General features: G+C 39.6%; 1 protein-coding gene across 1 annotated transcript in view; it reads right to left on the minus strand.

Moving 5' to 3' along the window:
• LOC139750959 (ATP-dependent RNA helicase DDX24) overlaps positions 1 to 12,052 on the minus strand; it is a 33,524-nt gene extending 21,472 nt beyond the window's left edge. The window contains exons 1-5 of the mRNA XM_071665913.1: positions 11,855 to 12,052; positions 10,092 to 10,314; positions 5,850 to 6,314; positions 4,317 to 4,829; positions 1,838 to 2,028 (exon numbers count right to left, since the gene is read on the minus strand). Of these exons, the coding sequence (XP_071522014.1) occupies positions 1,838 to 2,028; positions 4,317 to 4,829; positions 5,850 to 6,314; positions 10,092 to 10,295 (1,373 nt within the window). The 5' untranslated portion in view covers positions 10,296 to 10,314; positions 11,855 to 12,052. The remainder of the gene's footprint in view (positions 1 to 1,837; positions 2,029 to 4,316; positions 4,830 to 5,849; positions 6,315 to 10,091; positions 10,315 to 11,854) is intronic.
• Between the last annotated feature and the right edge of the window lie 8,294 nt (positions 12,053 to 20,346).

Consider the following 20,346-nt stretch of genomic DNA (forward strand, 5'->3'; position numbering starts at 1 on the left):
TGGTGAGCAAAAGTGTCAGGACTGTGACGTACTCCAGGTTTTGGGACCTCTTTGCTCCCATACCCACATTATATCCTTTCAAACAGGAATGTTTACTTATTTCAGATGACACAGCTCCTATGGCAAGATTAACAAGAAACATACTCCAGAAGCTTGTGTCTAAGTTCGGTAAAGTGTGTGAAAGGAGGGTGAGAGTCAATGTGAGCAAAAGTAAGGTAATGAAGTGCAGCAGAGAGGTAAGATAGAACAGTTCAAATGTGAAAGAATATGGTAAAACTTGAAGAGGAATGCATTAGGTAAATGGAGTGGCAATGACTGGATGAAAGAATGGAAGCTGAAGTGAGTCACAGGGTGGGAGAGTAGGCCAAGATCCTGGTTACACTGAGGAGTACATGGAAGGACAAATCTATGGTCTGTTTGGGCAAATGTGGTTGGGCATATCTAATAGTCAAGTAGTTCCATTGGTGTCGTACTGATGTGAGACTTGGGCATAGAATGCAAAAGAATGAAAAGGGTGGTTATGTTGGAATCTAAATGCATGATGACAATATTTGATGTAAGGCAAGTTGAACCTGTAAAAAATGAATATAAGAGTGAGGTGTCTGACTGAAAAAGCTGACAAGGGTAAGCTAAAATGGTTAGGACATATGGAGTCATTAAGAGAAGAGAAACAAACTTAGAGGATCTATGTGAAAAGTGGAGGAAGTCAAAGGGAACGGATGAGCAAGAATATGAAAGTATGGTGCAAAAGAGGCTTTACGGTATCATGGTCTGAATTTTCAGGAGGGTGAGATGTGTATATCAGACAGACTGAATTGTATCGATATATTGTATGGGGAGGTGCTGTGCCATCAATGGGTTGAATAAGGATGTATGAAGCAGTTATGGGAAATCATAGGATAGTTTGTGAGGCTTGACTAGGATGATAGGCTCTGGTTTCAGTGCATTATACATAAGAGTGGATGAAAGTAAATGAAAACACCACCTGTCTGTTCCTTACACTCCCTTGCTTAAGTAGGAAATAGCTAAAAAGTAAGAAAAAATGTACATTAGTATTACACATCACAGCTAGAGAGTGGATGTAAGCAAATGATGCCATTTTTGCCCGTTTCTAGGTCTACTTTGCTAATGTGGAAAATGACGAACAAGTATGAAGCACGCATATGAAGTGGCTGGGGAAACCATGGAAAAGCCTATGGGTCCTGGTTGTTGGTAGAGAGGACTGTGGTTTCAGTGCATTACACAAGAGAGCTAAAGAATGACTGTGAGTACAAGAGGCCATTTCTCCATCTGTTCTTGGTACTACCTTGCTAATGTGGGAAATTGCTAATGCTAATGTTGAATCAATGAATAAAAAGAAATGCATGTATACATGAAAAGATAAGGAGAGTCTATCTCATGCATAACAGCTGATTTCTACATAATTTTAATTCATATGAGACAAAATGAAAATTCTGCATATGCATTAGCTAAGAACATAAAATTAGAGTCTTTTAACTTTTCTCATTTTTTTTTCTAATAAGTACCATTAATCTATTCATATAAAAAGTATTCTGATTGAATGAGTACCACACATGTTGAAGCTAGTCACAAGACCTATGAATGACCAAAGCATTTTTATGGAATGAGCAGTAAAGGGGTCCCAGTGTTTACCAATCAAATCTTGGGTCTTTGTATGGCAAATAATATCAAACAGACCTCTAAGCCATACTTCACAGTCTTCTTTGCACATAAGTATTGGTTCAGTTATCTGGTCATGACACTACCTCACTAACATGGGAAATCTTGAACAAGTATAAAAAAGTTTAATCTAGTTCAAAATGGATTTCAAACTCACCGAATATCTGCAACCTGAACAAGGTGTTCATTGCCTTGCTGAATTAGCTCCCACAGACGGCCTGGGGTCCCAACAACAATTTCTGGGCCATGCCGAAGCAATCGTTCCTGTTTCTGAGGTGCCACACCACCTACCACAACAGTTGCACGTATATCAGTGTGAACAAGCACTGCTGCTAAGTGGCTATTAATCTGTAAAAGGAAATAATTTTCTCAGATATTCTTGCTCAGCATATCTACTCAGTGAAATACTATCTATCTCAATTAACACTCAATAAAACATCTTATTTCTTTATTTTTTGTACTTGTTCAGGATTTCCTTTGTACGTGAGGCAGTGTCAGGACCAGATGACTGAGCCTTGAAGGAAGACTCCTTGCTTAGCTTCTTCTTCTGCTTCTTTTTGGAAAATATCAACAAAGGAGGAAAGGATTTCCAGTCCATCATTCCTAATAATACATCTAAAGGTATGAAAATAAAAAGAAAAAATCAGTTCTGGGTAGTGAGACCAACTAATTTCTGCACCTTGACTGGGCTAACATCTGTAAATGTGCTAATTTCTATGACTAATTGATTATCTAGCTTTTTCTTTTCTTTTAAACTATTCGCCATTTCCCGCGTTAGCGAGGTAGCATTAAGAACAGAGGACTGGGCCTTTTTTGGAATATAATAATATATAATATAAACGCTACCTCGCTAACACGGGAAATGGCGAATAGTTTAAAAGAAGAAAAGAGAAAAATACAGAAAAATTTCCTGGACTAACCTTACCGCTAGTGAACATGAAAGTTGGCACAAAGAATTTAACTGATCACCCATTCCTGCTTTCAAGGCAAAATATGGTTCATTACCTTGCAATTATTGGTCAATAAATTTAGGCTAATTGCCTCATTAATTGTTTCCAACTCTCAAAGACTAGTAATACATAAAAAAAAATTGTGGCAACCATATCTATAGACATGATCCATAAACAGGGCTGTAATGGTGACAATCATCACACCAATACAATTTAAACTATCTCACTCTTCTGAATGTTTAAGAAATGATCAAACTTCTAATGTTTTAAATTCCTTTACCTCTGCCTTTACGCATGTAATGCATATGAATTCAAATTTGTCACATTCTTTTCTCTATAACTATCAACTACCTTTAGCTACCTCTCTGTTTACCTGAGATGCGTAAAGAGTATACAACCTCCCAGCTCATGCATGCCTATTTTCAAGTCACAATCACCATGTTAAGTAAACAATGGCTTTCCACAGATAAACTGCTTCTTAATTATGACTGATGAAATTTATCTACCTACTTATCTACATCTGCCCCAGGATCCTATTTCCAGGAGCCTCTGCAACTCAACGGCTGCACTACAACTACCATCAGAAAAATGATGGACTCTTTTGGAATGTGTTCTTCAATGAGACTACTCCCTAATGTCAAGTGATGACGATACAGCCTTCTTGAAAGTGATTTTTCTCTAGTTGCATAACCACAAGCAGGTGGAACCTGGCAATGTCGATTCAACTAGTTATTCATTTATTCATAATTGCCTTACATATCCTTTGAAAGGGTCACAGATTTATTCCAGGACCCCTTTTCCAGGAGCTCCTGCAGCTATAATGCTATGCCACTTCCATTATCTGGGAACTAATGCACTGCTTTGGTATTAGAGGTTCTTTGACAAGATCATACTCTTGATGATTTAGCCTTGCCAAAGATGACTTTTCACTTGCACTGTAACCTCATGGAAGCACGGATCACAAATAATGAGTAAACTGATTTATAAGGCTAAACAACCAGCAAAGACACTGTTAATCTGTTTTCTTAAAATTGTTGCAGGTCCCCTTCCTTTTGTTTCTGCATGAACAAAGTAGTGTCAAGAGGAAATAATTGAGCCTTAACGGAAAAATCCACACTTGGCTCCTTCCTATATTACTTCTTTTGGAGAGTAACACAGGAGGGTAGGATTTCCAGCCCCCAACTCCCATTCCTCCTTGACATTCAGTGGATACATGGGCACTATTACTTTTCTCTAAACTTCTACCTTCTTACATAACTGCTTGTATTTGTTTATTCCTATCTAATGTATTTAACATATAGTGGAAGAGTCAAGTGACAGTATAATGGTTTACAAGAATCAGTGGTTAGCTGCAATACCAAAATAATAATTTATATAGAGAATGCATTTCCTCAGTATTCAATAATATTTCCTGGCACTACCTTGCTGAAGAGGGAAACAGTGATTAAGCATAATAATAATAATGATAATAATAATCATTCATTTACTTATATTCATTATATAATAAAAGACTGTAAATAATAAAAGACTGTAGCTACACATGGCAGGGCATAAAGTTATAGTAAATCAATTTTGAACAATCTAAATCCTGTTAGAGCTCTCCTATTATGAAAACCTTGATAAAAAATTAAGAACAAACTTACAATAGTGAAAGTAATTCATCAAAATATATCTAAAATCGATTACCTGAATAGCAAGTTCACGAGTTGGTGTTATGATCAATGCCCTGAGCTTCTTCTTGCATCTTTCATCCTTTCTAGTGTCTTTTCCCTCTTCCAGAAAATCAAAATCAATATCATTAATAACTTTTACACAACCTAGATTTTCTTCAAAATCTTGATGTGCTTTTTCACCATCCTCAGAGGTGTCACTATTAATAACATCTTCGCAATTTTCATTTACTTCTAAATTCTCCTGAGACACAATAGCCTCATAACTCTCATCATTAATCTCCTCAATTTTGCTTTGCTCTTCAAGGGAATTCTCTTCATCACTATGAAATTCTTCCTCTTCATCAAGATCACTATTTTCCACACCACTATCCTCAACATTTTCTAAATAGTGCTCTGCTTCAAACTGCTTATCATGAAGAATGCCATGAATGATAGGAATTCCAAATGCAAGAGTTTTTCCACTCCCAGTTTCAGCAGCTCCAATGATATCCATACGACCTTTAATGGCAGCAGGAAGGACAAGTCTCTGAAATAATTCAAAAATCAATTAGGACTCCCTGACACAGTTTTACAAATAATATACTTCATGAATATAAAGTGATGTATGGAGAGAAGTGTCAAAAAGTATGCAAATAAGAATTGGGATAAAACAGGATGGATAGAAGTGTCAAAAAGTATGCAAACAAGAAAAGGGATAAAACAGCTATAAACAGATCATCCCTACATGTCTTGATAGTCAAAGAATTGGTTGCATGCACAAGCTTTAAACTTGTGGTTTGACAAAAAAACAACAGCTATAAACAGATCATCCCTACATGTCTTGATAGTCAAAGAATTGGTTGCATGCACAAGCTTTAAACCTGTGGTTTGACAAAAAAACAAACATAATATCTGTCTAAACCTGTTTAAGAGACTGTCCATGAAGATCTCTTCTTCAATGACTGCCATCTTAAGGGAATGGTAGGGAGACATGAATGTTTAATCAATAAAGCATATAATGTATGTCTTTTTACTACCATGTCATGTAGATGTGATCTCTTAATAGTTGTATCATTCCTATTCTTGTTTCCATACTTTCTGGCATTTTCATCTATTTATCATCATATATTTATAAACTGTTTCTCACTGCTTATCACTGTTGTATTTATACATGTAGAGTGGCAAACACAAATTTCTCAACAATCTCTGGTGGACAGTAATGATATCTAGTATCTCACACATAGTAAACATGTAGTACACAGTATTATTTCCTGAATGAGCAAGCATAACATGCTTTCAGCTGTAACAGTTGCGTGACTGGCTGATAAGATTGCTGCCACATGATGTTTTTAAATCCAGTTAAAACAAATGTATAGATGCGGAAATTCCTATTATATTTCTTACATCAAACCAAAAGCTCACTGTTAAACTCAAGAAAGATGAATCTAAGGTCTAAGTAACTGAAATGGCACTAGCAAAATCATATGTCAGGGATACTGACATAAAAATAACCTGTATGAATTGTCATTTTACTGGATGAGGGTAAACTCTGAGGAGTACTTATTACCTGAATCTCTGTGGGTTGTGAAAATCCTAATTCTGCAAGAGCCTCCATCACAGGATGTGGGACAAAGAGAGCTTCCCATGCAGACACATCAACCTTTTTCTTCCCAACCAGGCCTCTCCTATAATATGTAGCATTGTCATAACGAGTCTTTTTAGTCACAGCAGCTTGTGTACCCGTTGTTTGTTGCTTCTTTCTTTTTTTCATCTTTCCCTCTTGACTGCAGACCTTGTGCTCTGAAAAATGTTCATCAACTACTGCTTCAGACATATTTTGTGTTTCTGTTGATACTTCAATGTTTTCTTTGTATTCTGCAATTGCAAAATTCTCAGTTTTACTCTGGCCTGTTTCTTGACTGCCTGAATCTGGTTTCTTTTTCTTTTTTTTTCTTTTCTTTTCCCTTACACTAGGACTAGCTGGTTCAGATTCATGATAAGATGCAAGTTTCATTACCTTCTTCTTTTTATTCTGAAATGAAAATTCACTATTACATAAAGATTATAAAAGAAGGTACCTAAACTTAATATAATCTTATGCACAGCCAAATGCCACTTATCATATTCTAACATGTGGGGATACATATGGAAGGTAGTCTTACCACAATGAAGCATCTCACAAAATGCTCTTAAATGTTTTTTTTATAAGATATTACTGTTGCTGCAATTCATACAAATGACATTCATTCTTATTACAACTACTTTCCTAGTCGTAGTTGTGAACGAAAGAGAAAGAAGGGAATACGTGGGCAGTATTCTTTCTCCCCATCCCCAGGGACAGGGAAAATATATATCATCTTTTTTGTTATACTCAGTTGCTGTCTCCCGTGTTAGTGAGGTAGCGCAAGGAAACAGACAAAAAAAAGGCCCAACCCACCCACATACACATGTATATACATAAATGCCTACACACGCAGATATACATACCTATACATTTCAATGTATACACACATATACATACACAGACATAAATATGTACAAATGTGCATATGCATACTTGCTGCCTTCATCCATTCCCATCGCCAGCCCGGCACACATGAAATGGCACCCCCTTCCCCCACATGCAAACGAGGTAGCGCTAGGAAAAGACAGCAAAGGTCACATTTGTTCACACTCAGTCTCTAGCTATCATGTGTAATGCACCAAGCTTTTTCTTCAAACATATTTGCCATTTCCAGTGTTAGCAAGGTAGTGTTAAGAACAGAGGATTGAGCTATAGAGAGAATATCCTCACTTGGCCCCTTCTCTGTTCGTTCTTTGGAAAATCAAAAATGAGAGGGAAGGATTTCCAGTCCCCCGCTCCCTCCCCTTTTAGTCACCTTGTACAACACACTGAATACATGGGAAGTATTCTTTCCCCCCTATCCTCAGGAATTTATTCAATATTTATATATACCTGAAAAAGAAATAATTTTTAAGCCTCACAAATAGCTTTCCCACAAAAAGTAACCCAACATCTCCCTTGTGTTGAGTGGCAGGCTTTGGCAGATTCAGTAAAAAAAAATTATGGCAAATCATACCAAAACTGGGCTGCAATGAATGTCTACATTACCTACAAAAGCAGGGATGACTACAATAAACTTCCTCAAAGCACAAGTAGCCAAATCACACTTTATCAAAGTTCATCATAGGTTTTCAAACCTAAGTTGATTCAAACCAAAGCAAAATACAAACTATTTTGAAGCAGTTTTTATGCATTAAATCTATATTCATTGGGAACATTTTTCTCAATCACTGGGAGCACTTTTCTCAACAAAAAATACAATGTAAAGATGGTAAATAAGACAGGGAAAATGTGAGAAAAGGGCACTGTTAATCCCAGATGTGTGGGGGAGGGGGCTGTTTGGGTTACAGAAAATTCTGGCAAGTGTCCTTTGTCTTTCTTTTGGTGGTCACAAAAATACCTTTGTACATGGATAATGGCTTCAATTATCAGATACAGACATACAAACATACAGGGAAGTACCTTAAATGTTAACTTAACTTGGACTGATCTCAGCAATGCCTTTCACTAAATACATTCCAGGAACAGTGCATACAACCTCTCCTCTTCGTATATTCGTAAAATTTCATCTACATAAATGTTTACAAAGAAAAGGATAAATTATCTCTACAACAAGACTAAAAAAATCTATCATGTTAGGGACCTTTCTCAAACCAAACTCGGCTAAGTAAACATCTCAAGTACATCCCAGAGAGAAAAACAGAGCTAAAGCAAAGGGCAGAATAGCCTCTACATGAATGAATACAACACTTAACAGTCAAGTCTTAGCACAGGAATTAAGGCATGAAATCTGACTACAACCCTAACGAAAAGCAGCTTTGATTAAGAGATAGAATTTCTAGAGACAGACTGGAAAAACTGATCTAGAAGGAGAAATCTTGTGGAGAGGATTTTAGAGTTAAGGTAGTTAGGCTGCCCTACGTAAAGTAGGACATCTGTAAGGAGTAAGAGTAGGATCTAGGATATCATCATAGTAGAAGTACTTGGGAGTGAATGACAACATTCATTAGTAAACCATACGTTGATATATGGAATAACATGAAACAAATATCATGACAATATAATTATACAAAAATACATCAGCGATTACTTTGGAGCTAGTTTATTTTGTCAAATACCTTAATACTTATAGTTAATAAGTGGACGTTACGCTTTCAAATCAAAGTTCAAGTATTGACAAATTTCCTCTTCCATCGATACTTCTTTTCAAACAGGAAATTTAAAATGAAGAATCTACAATCATATCAGGTGGTGATTTTAAGCAGGAGTAAATCAAAGTATGCAAGTCTGGTATGATCAATAACTAAAACAATCTGGTTTGAAGTAAAAAACTATACAGGTTATGCTTTTGATTAACAGTTACTTCAAAATATTGGATGGAATGCTAGTCATAACCTGTGAGATCATTCCACCAACAGTGGTCTTTAATAAGATTGCTGACCCATGCCATCACTGAAAAGTATGCCCAGACTCCCTTTGTGCTACGAGGAATACCCCCGAGCATCATGTTTATAATCCCCATAACACTAATTAGCAGATATCAACATATGTAATGCTTCTATGACAGATGGCATATAACTTCCAGTCCAGCTAGGGAGCATGCAATGGCAATAAGCCCAACACTTCAGCAATGATCATCTAAAGTTACATATCATGAGCTTAGCCATCATGAGAGGCTCATTAATCCTACATATGTATATAAACATATCATCTCTGTGGATACGGGAGAAAGAACGCTTCCCACATATTCCCTGTGTGTCACAGAAAGCAACTAAAAGGGGAGGGAGCGGGGGGCTGGAAATCCTCCCCTCTCATTTTTAATTTTCCAAAAGAAGGAGCAGAGAAGGGGACCAAGTGAAGATATTCCCTCAAAGGCTTAGTCCTCTGTTCCTAACGCTACCTTGCTAATGTGGGAAATGGCGAATAGTATGAAAAAAAAATATATAAGTATATATATATATAGATGTGCCATTCTTCGTTTATTTCCTGGCAGTAGTAAAATCATTAACATAGCAAAATAATATGGAGTGACAGTGATTATCTTAGAGCCTTTTAATACTTTAACAAGAGAACATGAAGAACAAACAGAAAACAACCTCAATTATACACATTCATTCCCCATCATGAATTATACACTGAAACCAGAACCACCCATCCATAATCATGCCTATAAACTTTTCCATGGTCTTCTGAGATCACTTCATATGCCTGGTTCAACTCTAACAGCATGATGATCCCCCTTATACCATGTTGATCCAATTCATTCAAGCCTACAAATGTCTCCTACCCTCTTGAATGTTCAAGCTCCAGTACCTTAAAGCTTCCTTTACTATAACATACCAGATCTATCTCAGGCTCCCCCTACCCCACGCTCCCTCCACTTTTGAGACAGATCCATTTAGTCAGTCTTCACAAATCCTCCTCGCGTTTACAAACCATTCCAGCACACCCTGGTCAGCTTTCTCAATCACCTCACTCTTATGGCGTCATTCTTTACACAATCAGCCTGACTCACACCACATTTTGTCCTCATGCATTCCATTTCCAACACATTCACTCACTTTTGTAAATGACTTCCTGCAAAAAGAATCTGAAACAATGAAAATCATATACAGCTGAGAGGCTATATCATAAACAATGTTTCCCCATGTGTGATAGGTCTTTTAATTTTCTTTTTTGGTGAAATTGTTGAAACTGGTTAATGAAAATACCCTAGTAATGAGATAAGCAGTTCATATGACTTACCTTTTTAATCTTACCACCTTCCCAAATTTCCCTTTTCACTTTGCCATTCTTGGAAAGCTTTATTATCGTACATGAAGATATTTCCTCAAAACCAACCAAGCCCTCAAATTCCTGTGAGGATGCAACGGGTGTAGATAGCAGTGCATCACGTTTCCCTCCTTCTTTACCTTTGCTCTTATCGGTTTTGATTCTCTTTTTCCCCATCTCTTTCTTGTTTACTTGTCTGTAAAGGACAGTTAAAACAAAAAATTTAATCATGGGCTGTGATGCATTCAATAAACAAAAATTCAAGCATGCGTCTGAAAATCTTTGTACTGTCTACGAATAGGAAAAGATTACCAAGAGTTTAAGAGATTCTGGTATATCATAAATAAGAAACATAAACGATATAATATCAAGAACAGATCCCTGAGATATTTATTTATCTATTTATTAATCCCTGAGATATTACATTAGTTAATTCTTTTCGGTAAAATGGTTCACTATTTACAGTCACTTTGTTTTCAACCATTTGGGAAATCCATCATCCAGCTGACATACAAATCTACCACCGGACACATCTTTAACATCTGGTTAATCCTTATAAGAGACCTTATAAGAAGCCCTCATTAAAACAGGCTACATACAAATGAATACATCAATCCTGGTCCGTGTGGACCTCAGGCCATCTTAATTTTGTTCAAAGCTAGTCAGTAGAGTGCTATACCCACACCAGAGTCAAAATATGCCTACCCACTAAGACGCTTCAATTTGTTTACTTAATTCACAGTTTGATGAAGATATGACATCTCATGCGATGAAGGATATGTTTACATGAGCAGATAGTGCATACAGGTGAAGGGAATCATAGTATATCATATACATCATTACAATAAATGTGAGTGAAAAAAGTTCCAGTTCATGAACGACATAAAGGCAAATCAAATACCAAATTCTAAAAAAAGTAAAACAAATAACAGACTAATGCTAACATACTAATGGTACAGTTTCTGATTAATACATTAATTATCCAGAGGATCAGATCAAAAATAAATTCATGGAGTTACATCTGACATGTTTCAGTTTCAGAAAGTCAGCAGCAGACCACTGGGTTCTTTCAAAGCTGTTTTGAAATAACAAAGCAAACAGATAACTTTGATACCTACGGAGGAGCAAATAATATCAGCCTTGTATCGTTATGTGTCAGGGAGTGAGATACTGATGTACATCAAGAAATAATCTGCCAACTTGCGTCAGTGAACCACCGACAAATGTTAGGGAGTGACAGGCGATATGTTTGTGTTGTGTGTGATGGTAATACACTTTCCTGTTGTCATGCAGGTATCAACAACATCAGAGGAGTTTTGGAGAAAGTATGTTAGTCACTTCATTGATTCAAGAGCAATGCCACAAGTCTCCTGAACAAATACGCAATGCAAAGGTACACATTATTCAATAAACATCAAAATGAAACTCTATTCCCTTTCTTTGGAAGCAATGGAGACATGTAGAATATAGGTATTCATATATGAGGCATCAGCAGAAGGGGGAGTTTGTGCTGTAATTTAAATAAAACTAAAATAAGGCCTGGCATAACAGGCCAAAACTAGACAGTATAGCACTTGGCACTATCTTAATAATATGCTCTTCCTATTAGTCTGTTGTTCCTCCTTGAATACGCTACGGTCTATATCACCTGCTTTGTGGCTGCTTTACTCTCCTTACATGCTTATATGAAGTTCTTTCATATCATCTGAGAGAAATTGTTTGTTCTACCTATGTACCTTACGCAATATCACTAAGTTCGTCTTTTCTTGTCGGCGAATGCGAAGGGATTTTTGAGTTCTTGACCACTACTGCAAGATATACCACTTCCTCTGAATACCACTTCCTCTGATTATGCCTTATAACTTAGGTTATGTGTAAATGCTACTCCACACCATAAGGTAACCTCACGTTGTCCAATTTGTTGTTGTTTTGTCTGCGAACATTTCCAGCGAATATTTTTGGGACGCATAGACGAACATTTTGAGCGAACATAATCCGTGGGCACGTGCGAACCCTTGCAAACGAATATTCTCAGTGGGAACGTACAAACACATCGAGATTCTAATAGAAACATGCAAACATTGCTAACATTTTCAGTCTTTCAATGGACACATGTAATCACTCACAGGGAATATTCTCAGTGTGCACTAGCGACCATATGAAGCGATCACTTTCAGGTAGAGCGTTCCAGCATTTCCAGCGAACACTTTCAGTAAGCACTATTCTTATAAAAGGCGAACACTTACAACGAATGTTCACAGTGAGCACATACAATCTTTTCACTGATTTACCTACAAATTTCATTTCAGAGACTGCTCTTTAAAGACGCGGCAATTAATCATTGATACATAAAAAAAATTACGATTAAAACAAGATATAATTCACATGAGCAAAATAAGAGAAAGGCATTCTAATAAACAATATTTGCAAGTTAAAAATCCTGCAATTGCCATCAAAGCGAGAATCTTACTTGAACAAACGCGGATCATCCCATTCCTGCAACAAGACGACAGACAGCAAGAGGGTTAAGAAAAAGAGGCAAGTGCTTTGGAAGGAATTCAATGATGCTTCAGCAGTTTTGATTCGAAGGATCGAATTACACTGTTAGGTGATGTGGCATTGAGGTTAGAACAGGGGGTATGTGTACCCCAGTGTTAATCAGAAGTTGTGAACAGCTTGGTGAGTTGTGCTAGAAATGATTTTCAAGATCGGGAATACTTGGTTTAAAAAGAGGGACATACTTGAGTATATGTGGGTGAGTCAGGCTAATAGTAACAGGTAGTACTGGAATTTTTATGTCCTAATTGATAGGCGTGCTGAAGAGAGGCTTTTGGACATATGAGTCGCTGGGACGTCTGATCACTTCTTGGTGGAGGCGAAAGTGAAAGCTTACAATGGCTTTTGGAAAAGAGTAGAATGATATGGATGAAAAGAGGCTAGTGAAAGTGAGTGAGTTTGAATAATAGGCTTTGTGTGAGCAAAGGAGATGACTGGTTGAAGAATGAGAGATGAGAGTAAATGGGTTAGGAATGGGAAGTATCCAGGGAAGCAGCGCTTACATGTGCAATAGAAGTCTGTGGTGTGCGGGAGGTGGGATGCGGGTATATGAAAAAAAAACAACAAAGCTAGTGAATGATAGAATGAAGAAGTTGTCAGAGAAAGAAAAGTGTATGGGTGTTACGTGTATGGGAGTTGGGAGATGTATAAGAGGAGGAGGTGGCAGAAGGTCAAGAAGAAGGTGCAGGGACTGACAAGGAAGGACATATGTGAGTTGAGGTGGTACCAGCAAACTTCAGGGAGAATGAGAAAATGATTTGGGGGGAGGTGTAATGTGTGAGGTGAACAAGAGAGGATACAGCAGCATCAATGACGGGAACACATGAGGAAATAGTAACAGGAAAAGAAAACGTGAAGAAGAGATGGAGTGAGTATGCCAAAGGACTGTTGAGCATGTTAGATGGTAGAGAAGCAGATGTGAGACGTCTGGGTCCTGGAGTATGTAAAATGGGAGAGTCAGGGCAGATGGTTTAGTGAAAAGAGATTTGGTGGTGAATGTCTTGCGTTAAAATGAAGATTAGCAAAGTAGCTGGAGTGGATGGGATTGCAAGTGAATATCTCAGGGAAGTGGGTGGCAGTGTTGTTGATTGGATATTTGGAATTTTCAATTTACTTAAGGCTCAAGGTGAGGTGCCTGAAAATTGGCGAAATGCCTATGTATCCGCATAATATTAACACAAAGGGGACAAAAGTTAATGTTCGAAGCACAGAGGTACAAGTTGGTTGAGTAAACCCGGCACGTTGTGGTGAAAGTGGTGACTGTGAGGGTGGTAACATGTCCAGAGCATCAGGCAAAGGAGAACAGTGTATAGCTTTAGGAGTGGTGGAGGAGGTGTAGATCAGGTGTCTGCTGTGAAGAAACTGTGAGAAGAATATTGAAAAAAAAGAGAATCATTATTATGTTGCATTTGTAGATCTGGAGAAATCGCATGATAGGGTTGACAGAGATGGCTTTTGGAAGGTGCTATGAACATATGGTGTGGGAGGAAACCTGCTAAAAGCAGTGATGCATTTCTGATATTAAGGCATGTATTCGAATAAGATAAGAAGACGGTGAGTGATTCCAAGTGAATATGGGTCTGTGGCAAGAGTTTGTGATGTCACCATGGCTATTTGTTCTATCTATGGATGAGGTGGCGAGTTGAGGTAAATGCGATGGTCTTAGAGAGAGGGGGCGGGTTTGCAAGGGGGTTGGATCATGGGAAGTGCGCCAGTTTCTGTTTGCTGATGACACAGTACTGATGATGCCAGACTCGAGTGAGAAACTGCAGAAGCTGGTTTCCGAGTCGGGGAGAGTATTTGAGTGAAGATGATTGAGAGTTAATGCATATATAAGTAAGGCTATTAAGTTTGACAGTAGAGAGAGAGAGAGAGAGAGAGAGAGAGAGAGAGAGAGAGAGAGAGAGAGAGAGAGAGAGAGAGAGAGAGAGAGAGAGAGAGAGGTTGGTTGGAGAGGGAGTCTGGACAGAGTCAGGAGGAAGTGGAGTGTTTTAGATATGTGGAAGTAGACGTGGCAATGGATGGAACCATGGAAACTGAAGCGATCCACTGGATGGACGAAGATCTGCATGTACCGAGGGGTGAGTGAAAAGAAAGGTCACTGCCTTTGAGGACAAAGTTGGGTATGCTTGATGATACAGAAATCTTGACGGTGTTGTATGGATGAGGAGCGTGGGACATTAAAGAAAAGAAATGTAAAAGAAGTGGATGACTTGTAAATGAAATACTTGAGGACAATATATGTATGGTGTGAAGAAGAGCTTGGCTGAGAGAGCTGAAGATGGCGTGCTGAGATGGTTTGGGAATATGGAGAGGATGAGTGAGGAGAGGCTAACTAAGAGGGTAAACTCCTTTGGAGTTTGGAGTTTTCTGACGAGACTGCACAGTCTCGCTACAGGTGACGTTTAACTCGCCCAGTAACTTCGAGCGGGCAGAGTTCGGTATGACACACGCACACACACACATATATATTCCATTTATCGACTAGCAACAAGGGGAGGATGAACAGTTGGATTCACTGTGGGCGACCGCCCAGTCCCGGATTCGAACGCAGGCGATATGTTTTCGTGATCACTCTTGTTTCATTTTTCTAAATAATTGTTTGCTCCTCCTCAGTGACTGCCACACTGTCTTTCCTAGCACCAAGAGAACCAGACTAATTTAGGTTCCTCTTGAAAGCTCCTTCTCTTTACGTGCTGTTCAAGTGATCCAAAACAGACGCGTCTTCCCCCAGGAGTGTGGCATGTATGTATCTATCTATGTCCCTCTTTATACACTCTGCCAGTCTCATCCGTTGTCCAAGGGATCCCAAACAGTTTCGTTTTCTCTGAAGAAGGTCGTCACCTGGCTTGCTGGTTGTGTGTCTCCCTCTTACATTACAGTCTGCCGATATCTCCTGTAATAACAAGGGATTCGAAGTAGCTTCGCACTCCCGAAGGATGGCTTGTCACCTGGTGTGCTGGTTATGGGGTTATCTCTACAGCGTGCCACACACACACTCTCTCTGCTCCATGTCGCTGATGAGGTTCTCGTCATCAAAGACCTGCTTTTGTTTCCCGATGCACATTACTACTCAATTCTCCATCAGGAGAGCCTGAATCCGCATCTCGGGGTCGTGAAGTTTTGTTCCTCGAATAGGAGAGCTTTTGAGGACTTTCATCTGCCATCACCTTGTTGGAGGAAGTCCACAGTACTTTGTGGGTTTCACAGGAAGCCTTTTTGGCCAAGGTTCGAGGCTGTGAAGTGAGGATGAACTGCTGCCTCTTAAGTTTTGTTCTTGGCTTAAGTGGACAGTTCCGATTCCAAACCTCATGATCACTTGAGCGGATGTAACATATATGTGCAACGCCTTCCCAATGTACACCTTTTCCCCATACGATATCCTACTGTGTTTTGCCTGAAGCAAACCCTACACTTCTCTTTAAATATGCACCTGTGGCTCTCGCTTTTCCAATACCTCTGATACCTGCAACATCCTACCAGCTCTGGAACGCACCTACACACTCAGGGATGGAAGAAACCTTAGTGTCCTACCTCCACTTTCCCCTCAGCTCGTCACCCTGAGCCACATCCTTCTCCTCGCTGGACGCACCACCTGAGGCAGGTCCTCCAATATACAGACGGCATGATCCTCAGTGTTTCCCAGCAATGTTGTTTTAGTTAGCTTCTCTTCGCTATTAAATTTCGCTAGATCAGAGTTCTTACTTTCTAGTTATTGCTCCTTTTCTCACTCGTAGTCATGTTCATGGCTGCCTCTTGAGGTTAGAACGTACAGAAAACGTTGACTTCTTTCTAATCCTGCAAAAAAAATGAATTTTGCTCATTATGCCAAATCAAGTCCCCCCTGGGAACTCGAACTTTACTAACTTATAAGCAGCTGTTGACTGGGTCAAATCTCTTCCCGGCGACGTGAGAGCCATTAGCCCACCTGTCTTCGCCGTCTGCATTACTTAGCACTTGTAAGAAAGATTCATTGATGAGTTCGAATCCCTCAGTCCGAAACAATCCTGTGTCGGGTCAACACTACCCGGGATAACCGAGAGAGAGAGATGAAGTATCTTGGTCTGTTCAGTCTCACAAATTCAAAACTGCACAAAATCTCAAGAATTTACAGTATTGATCTTTCAACTGTTTGACCAAGACTTCCCTTTGATCATGTCTCCGAAATCGGTGTCGATACCCTTAACGTAAATTGTATTTGGGTACAAATGTCGCTTTTCGATCTGAATAACAAAATGTAACTTAACATGCTCCCTGCAGTCCTCAACTCCTTTTAAATAAGAAATGCATCTGCAACGAATTCTAGTCATTTCGGCATGCGTTATTCTTCTTAAATACGACTGGAATTACCAGTGGCAAACAAGAACAGTTACAATAAACATAACTAGTGGATCAAACGATCACTTATAACGAGCATTGTTTACAAACACTTACAGCGAACATGCTCAGTGCAGATACGAACACTTACAGGGAATATGCTCAATGCGGAGACGAACACTTACAGCGAACATGCTCAGTGCAGATACGAACACTTACAGGGAATATGCTCAATGCGGAGACGAACACTTACAGAGAACATGCTCAGTGCGGACACGAACACTTACAGGGAATATGCTCAATGCGGAGACGAACACTTACAGCGAACATGCTCAGTGCGGACACGAACACTTACAGGGAATATGCTCAGTGCGGACACGAACACTTACAGCGAACATGCTCAGTGCGGACACGAACAGAAAAAAAACAAACATGATTTGGGCACTCAATTATGAATATGATTCTCACATACAGCGAGCAAGACAATTAGAGAATTAGAAAAAAAAAAGAATAAACTAATATACAGTCCATTTGTCTATAAATTCATTGCTTTTTCCCCAACGATATGTTCTGTAGAGTCTTTCAAAATATGACTTTTGAATGTTTACTTAAAACCGAAAAGAAAATGCATAATAGTATACAGGAAGACAGCATTTACCCTCCGTTTTCACAGTCGATCAGTATTATGGCTATTTGAAAGACACACATCAGCTCCACAAAAAAAACGCAATAAACCACTGAACCACATACGAAAATATGGCACAAATTTGATTTAAAGATTCTGATGATTCTACTGAACTTTTAAGGGATATCTACACAACTTCACTGATCTGAAATATACGAACAGACACACACAGACAAGCGTATCATTTTACGTGTCACTCCATAACTACGGTGGAGCGGGGAGGGAAAAAATGATGAAAGAAAACCTTATTCTGTCATTCTTCAAGCCAGCCAGGGTCCGAGGAAGGAAGGAAGTAGCTACCAGGGGAGGTTGACGCTGCTGTCCGAGAGGGCCTGCGTGACTGGCCTTCTGGGGGGGATGTGGTGTCCATTAGATTACCTCCCACTTAGGCGAGTGAGGCGCGCTGTAGCCGGATAACCACAGATAATTTGGATAACTCCTGGCTGAGGGAATGGGGTGGCCTTGTGGGAGTTGCTATCTTGCTAGTCTAGACACCAGTACGCCAGTCGGGGAAGTGGCGCTATGGTCGAGTGGGTAAGGTTCACCACAGAGCTGGCCTTTGAATATGACCCATACAATCGATGCTGATAAGCAGTTTTTTTTTGCCATATATATGTATATTATCCCTGGGGATAGGGGAGAAAGAATACTTCCCACGTATTCCCTGCGTGTCGTAGAAGGCGACTAAAAGGGAGCGGGGAGATGGAAACCATCCCCTCTCGTTTTTTTTTTAAATTTTCCAAAAGAAGGAACAGACAAGGGGGCCAGGTGAGGATATTCCCTCAAAGGTCCAGTCCTCTGTTCTTAACGCTACCTCGCTAACGCGGGAAATGGCGAATAGTATAACATATATATATATATATATATATATATATATATATATATATATTTTTTTGCCCTCATATCTGAATGCGTTCCATGCCAGCGCACGTCTGTCTGCCTGTGTGTCGGCCTGTGTGTGTGTGTCTCTCCCATCCTGTTCGCTGCTGGCCTCGCTATCTCTACTGCCTGTATTTCTGTTTGCATGTTAATCTAACAGCGGGGCCGACTGCCTGCCTGCCTGCCTGCCTGCCACAACATGTACTGGGACGTCTGAAGTAATTTCGCGGACGACCACAATGTATTAGAGTATATACCTGGTTGCTGGGTTGGGATGGAGGCTTGGGGGCGCGCGTGAGTGATCCTGTGAAAGAGATTTTGTGTCGTATTTCGGTGTGTGTGTGTGTGTGTGTGTGTGTGTGTGTGTGTGTGTGTGTGTGTGTGATGGATGGGTGTAGTAAGGACTGGTAAGCGTACGAGAGTTCGTGGGCGGGTGTAAGGTTGATTGAATGACTAGATTAGGTCATGGTTAGAGGATAGAAGAAATGGGTTGGTCGGGTCCATACAATGAACGGGATAGATGTATGATTTCATCAGTTTCTTACTGTTGTATAGGGAGGGAGGGGGAGGAGGGAGGAGGACGAAAGTCACGAAAAAAAAGACAGATTTCATTTGCTCTCCTTTGGCCCTACGTCCACCAGTGGTCACGAATATTCCTATTTGAACCAGTGGTCACGAATATCCCTATTTGAACCAATGGTCACGAATATCCCCATTTGAACCAGTGGCCACGAATATCCCTATTTGAACGAGTGGTCACGAATATCCCTATTTGAACCAATGGTCACGAATATCCCTATTTGAACGAGTGGTCACGAATATCCCTATTTGAACCAGTGGTCACGAATATCCCTATTTGAACCAGTGGTCACGAATATCCCTATTTGAACCAGTGGTCACGAATATCCCCATTTGAACCAGTGGCCACGAATATCCCTATTTGAACCAGTGGTCACGAATATCTCTATTTGAACCAGTGGTCACGAATATCCCTATTTGAACCAGTGGTCACGAATATCCCTATTTGAACGAGTGGTCACGAATATCCCCATTTGAACCAGTGGTCACGAATATCCCTATTTGAACGAGTGGTCACGAATATCCCCATTTGAACCAGTGGTCACGAAATAGGGCACGACAGATATACTTCAAACGCGCTTCTCACTACCGCCTAGATTAGGTTTGTAATCGAATAAGTTATCGTCATTACTTAGGGAACACAGACCAACAGAATATAATTTAGTATATTTTCGGTCATTACTTTCAGATTGGGTTTATCAAAATCCGGTACGGTGATGACCATTTTTTTTTACAAATCCCCATTTAACACCGATGACAAATTTGTGTCTTCGTCGTTTTTACCCATTTCTGGAGGTCAAAAGTTACCTTCGATTACAATGATTTTCCAAAGATCCATTCTGCTTCAAGACAAGTTTGATTGACCTGAGGATAGATTCTCGTTCTCAAACCTCACAAAGGGACACGTACCGAAATGCAGTCAGAACTGTTTTTGTAAGTAGGTCCAAACTACTTTCTAAGTAATTCTGAAAGCTATTTTAGGAACGGGTTAGCAAGTCCTCTTCGCTCTTTCATGATGGAAGACGCTGCATCTAAGGAGCAGAGTCAGGTATCAAACCATCTCAACTCCTCCTTGTCACACCCACGACCCATTTAACCACCTCAACTCCCCGTTGTCACACCAACGACCCATCTAACCACCTCAATTCTCCCACTTGTCACACCCATGACCCATCTAACCACCTCAATTCTCTACCTAACCTTCCCAACTCT

The sequence above is a fragment of the Panulirus ornatus genome, chromosome 10, assembly GCF_036320965.1.
Source record: "Panulirus ornatus isolate Po-2019 chromosome 10, ASM3632096v1, whole genome shotgun sequence".
NCBI lineage: Eukaryota > Metazoa > Arthropoda > Malacostraca > Decapoda > Palinuridae > Panulirus > Panulirus ornatus.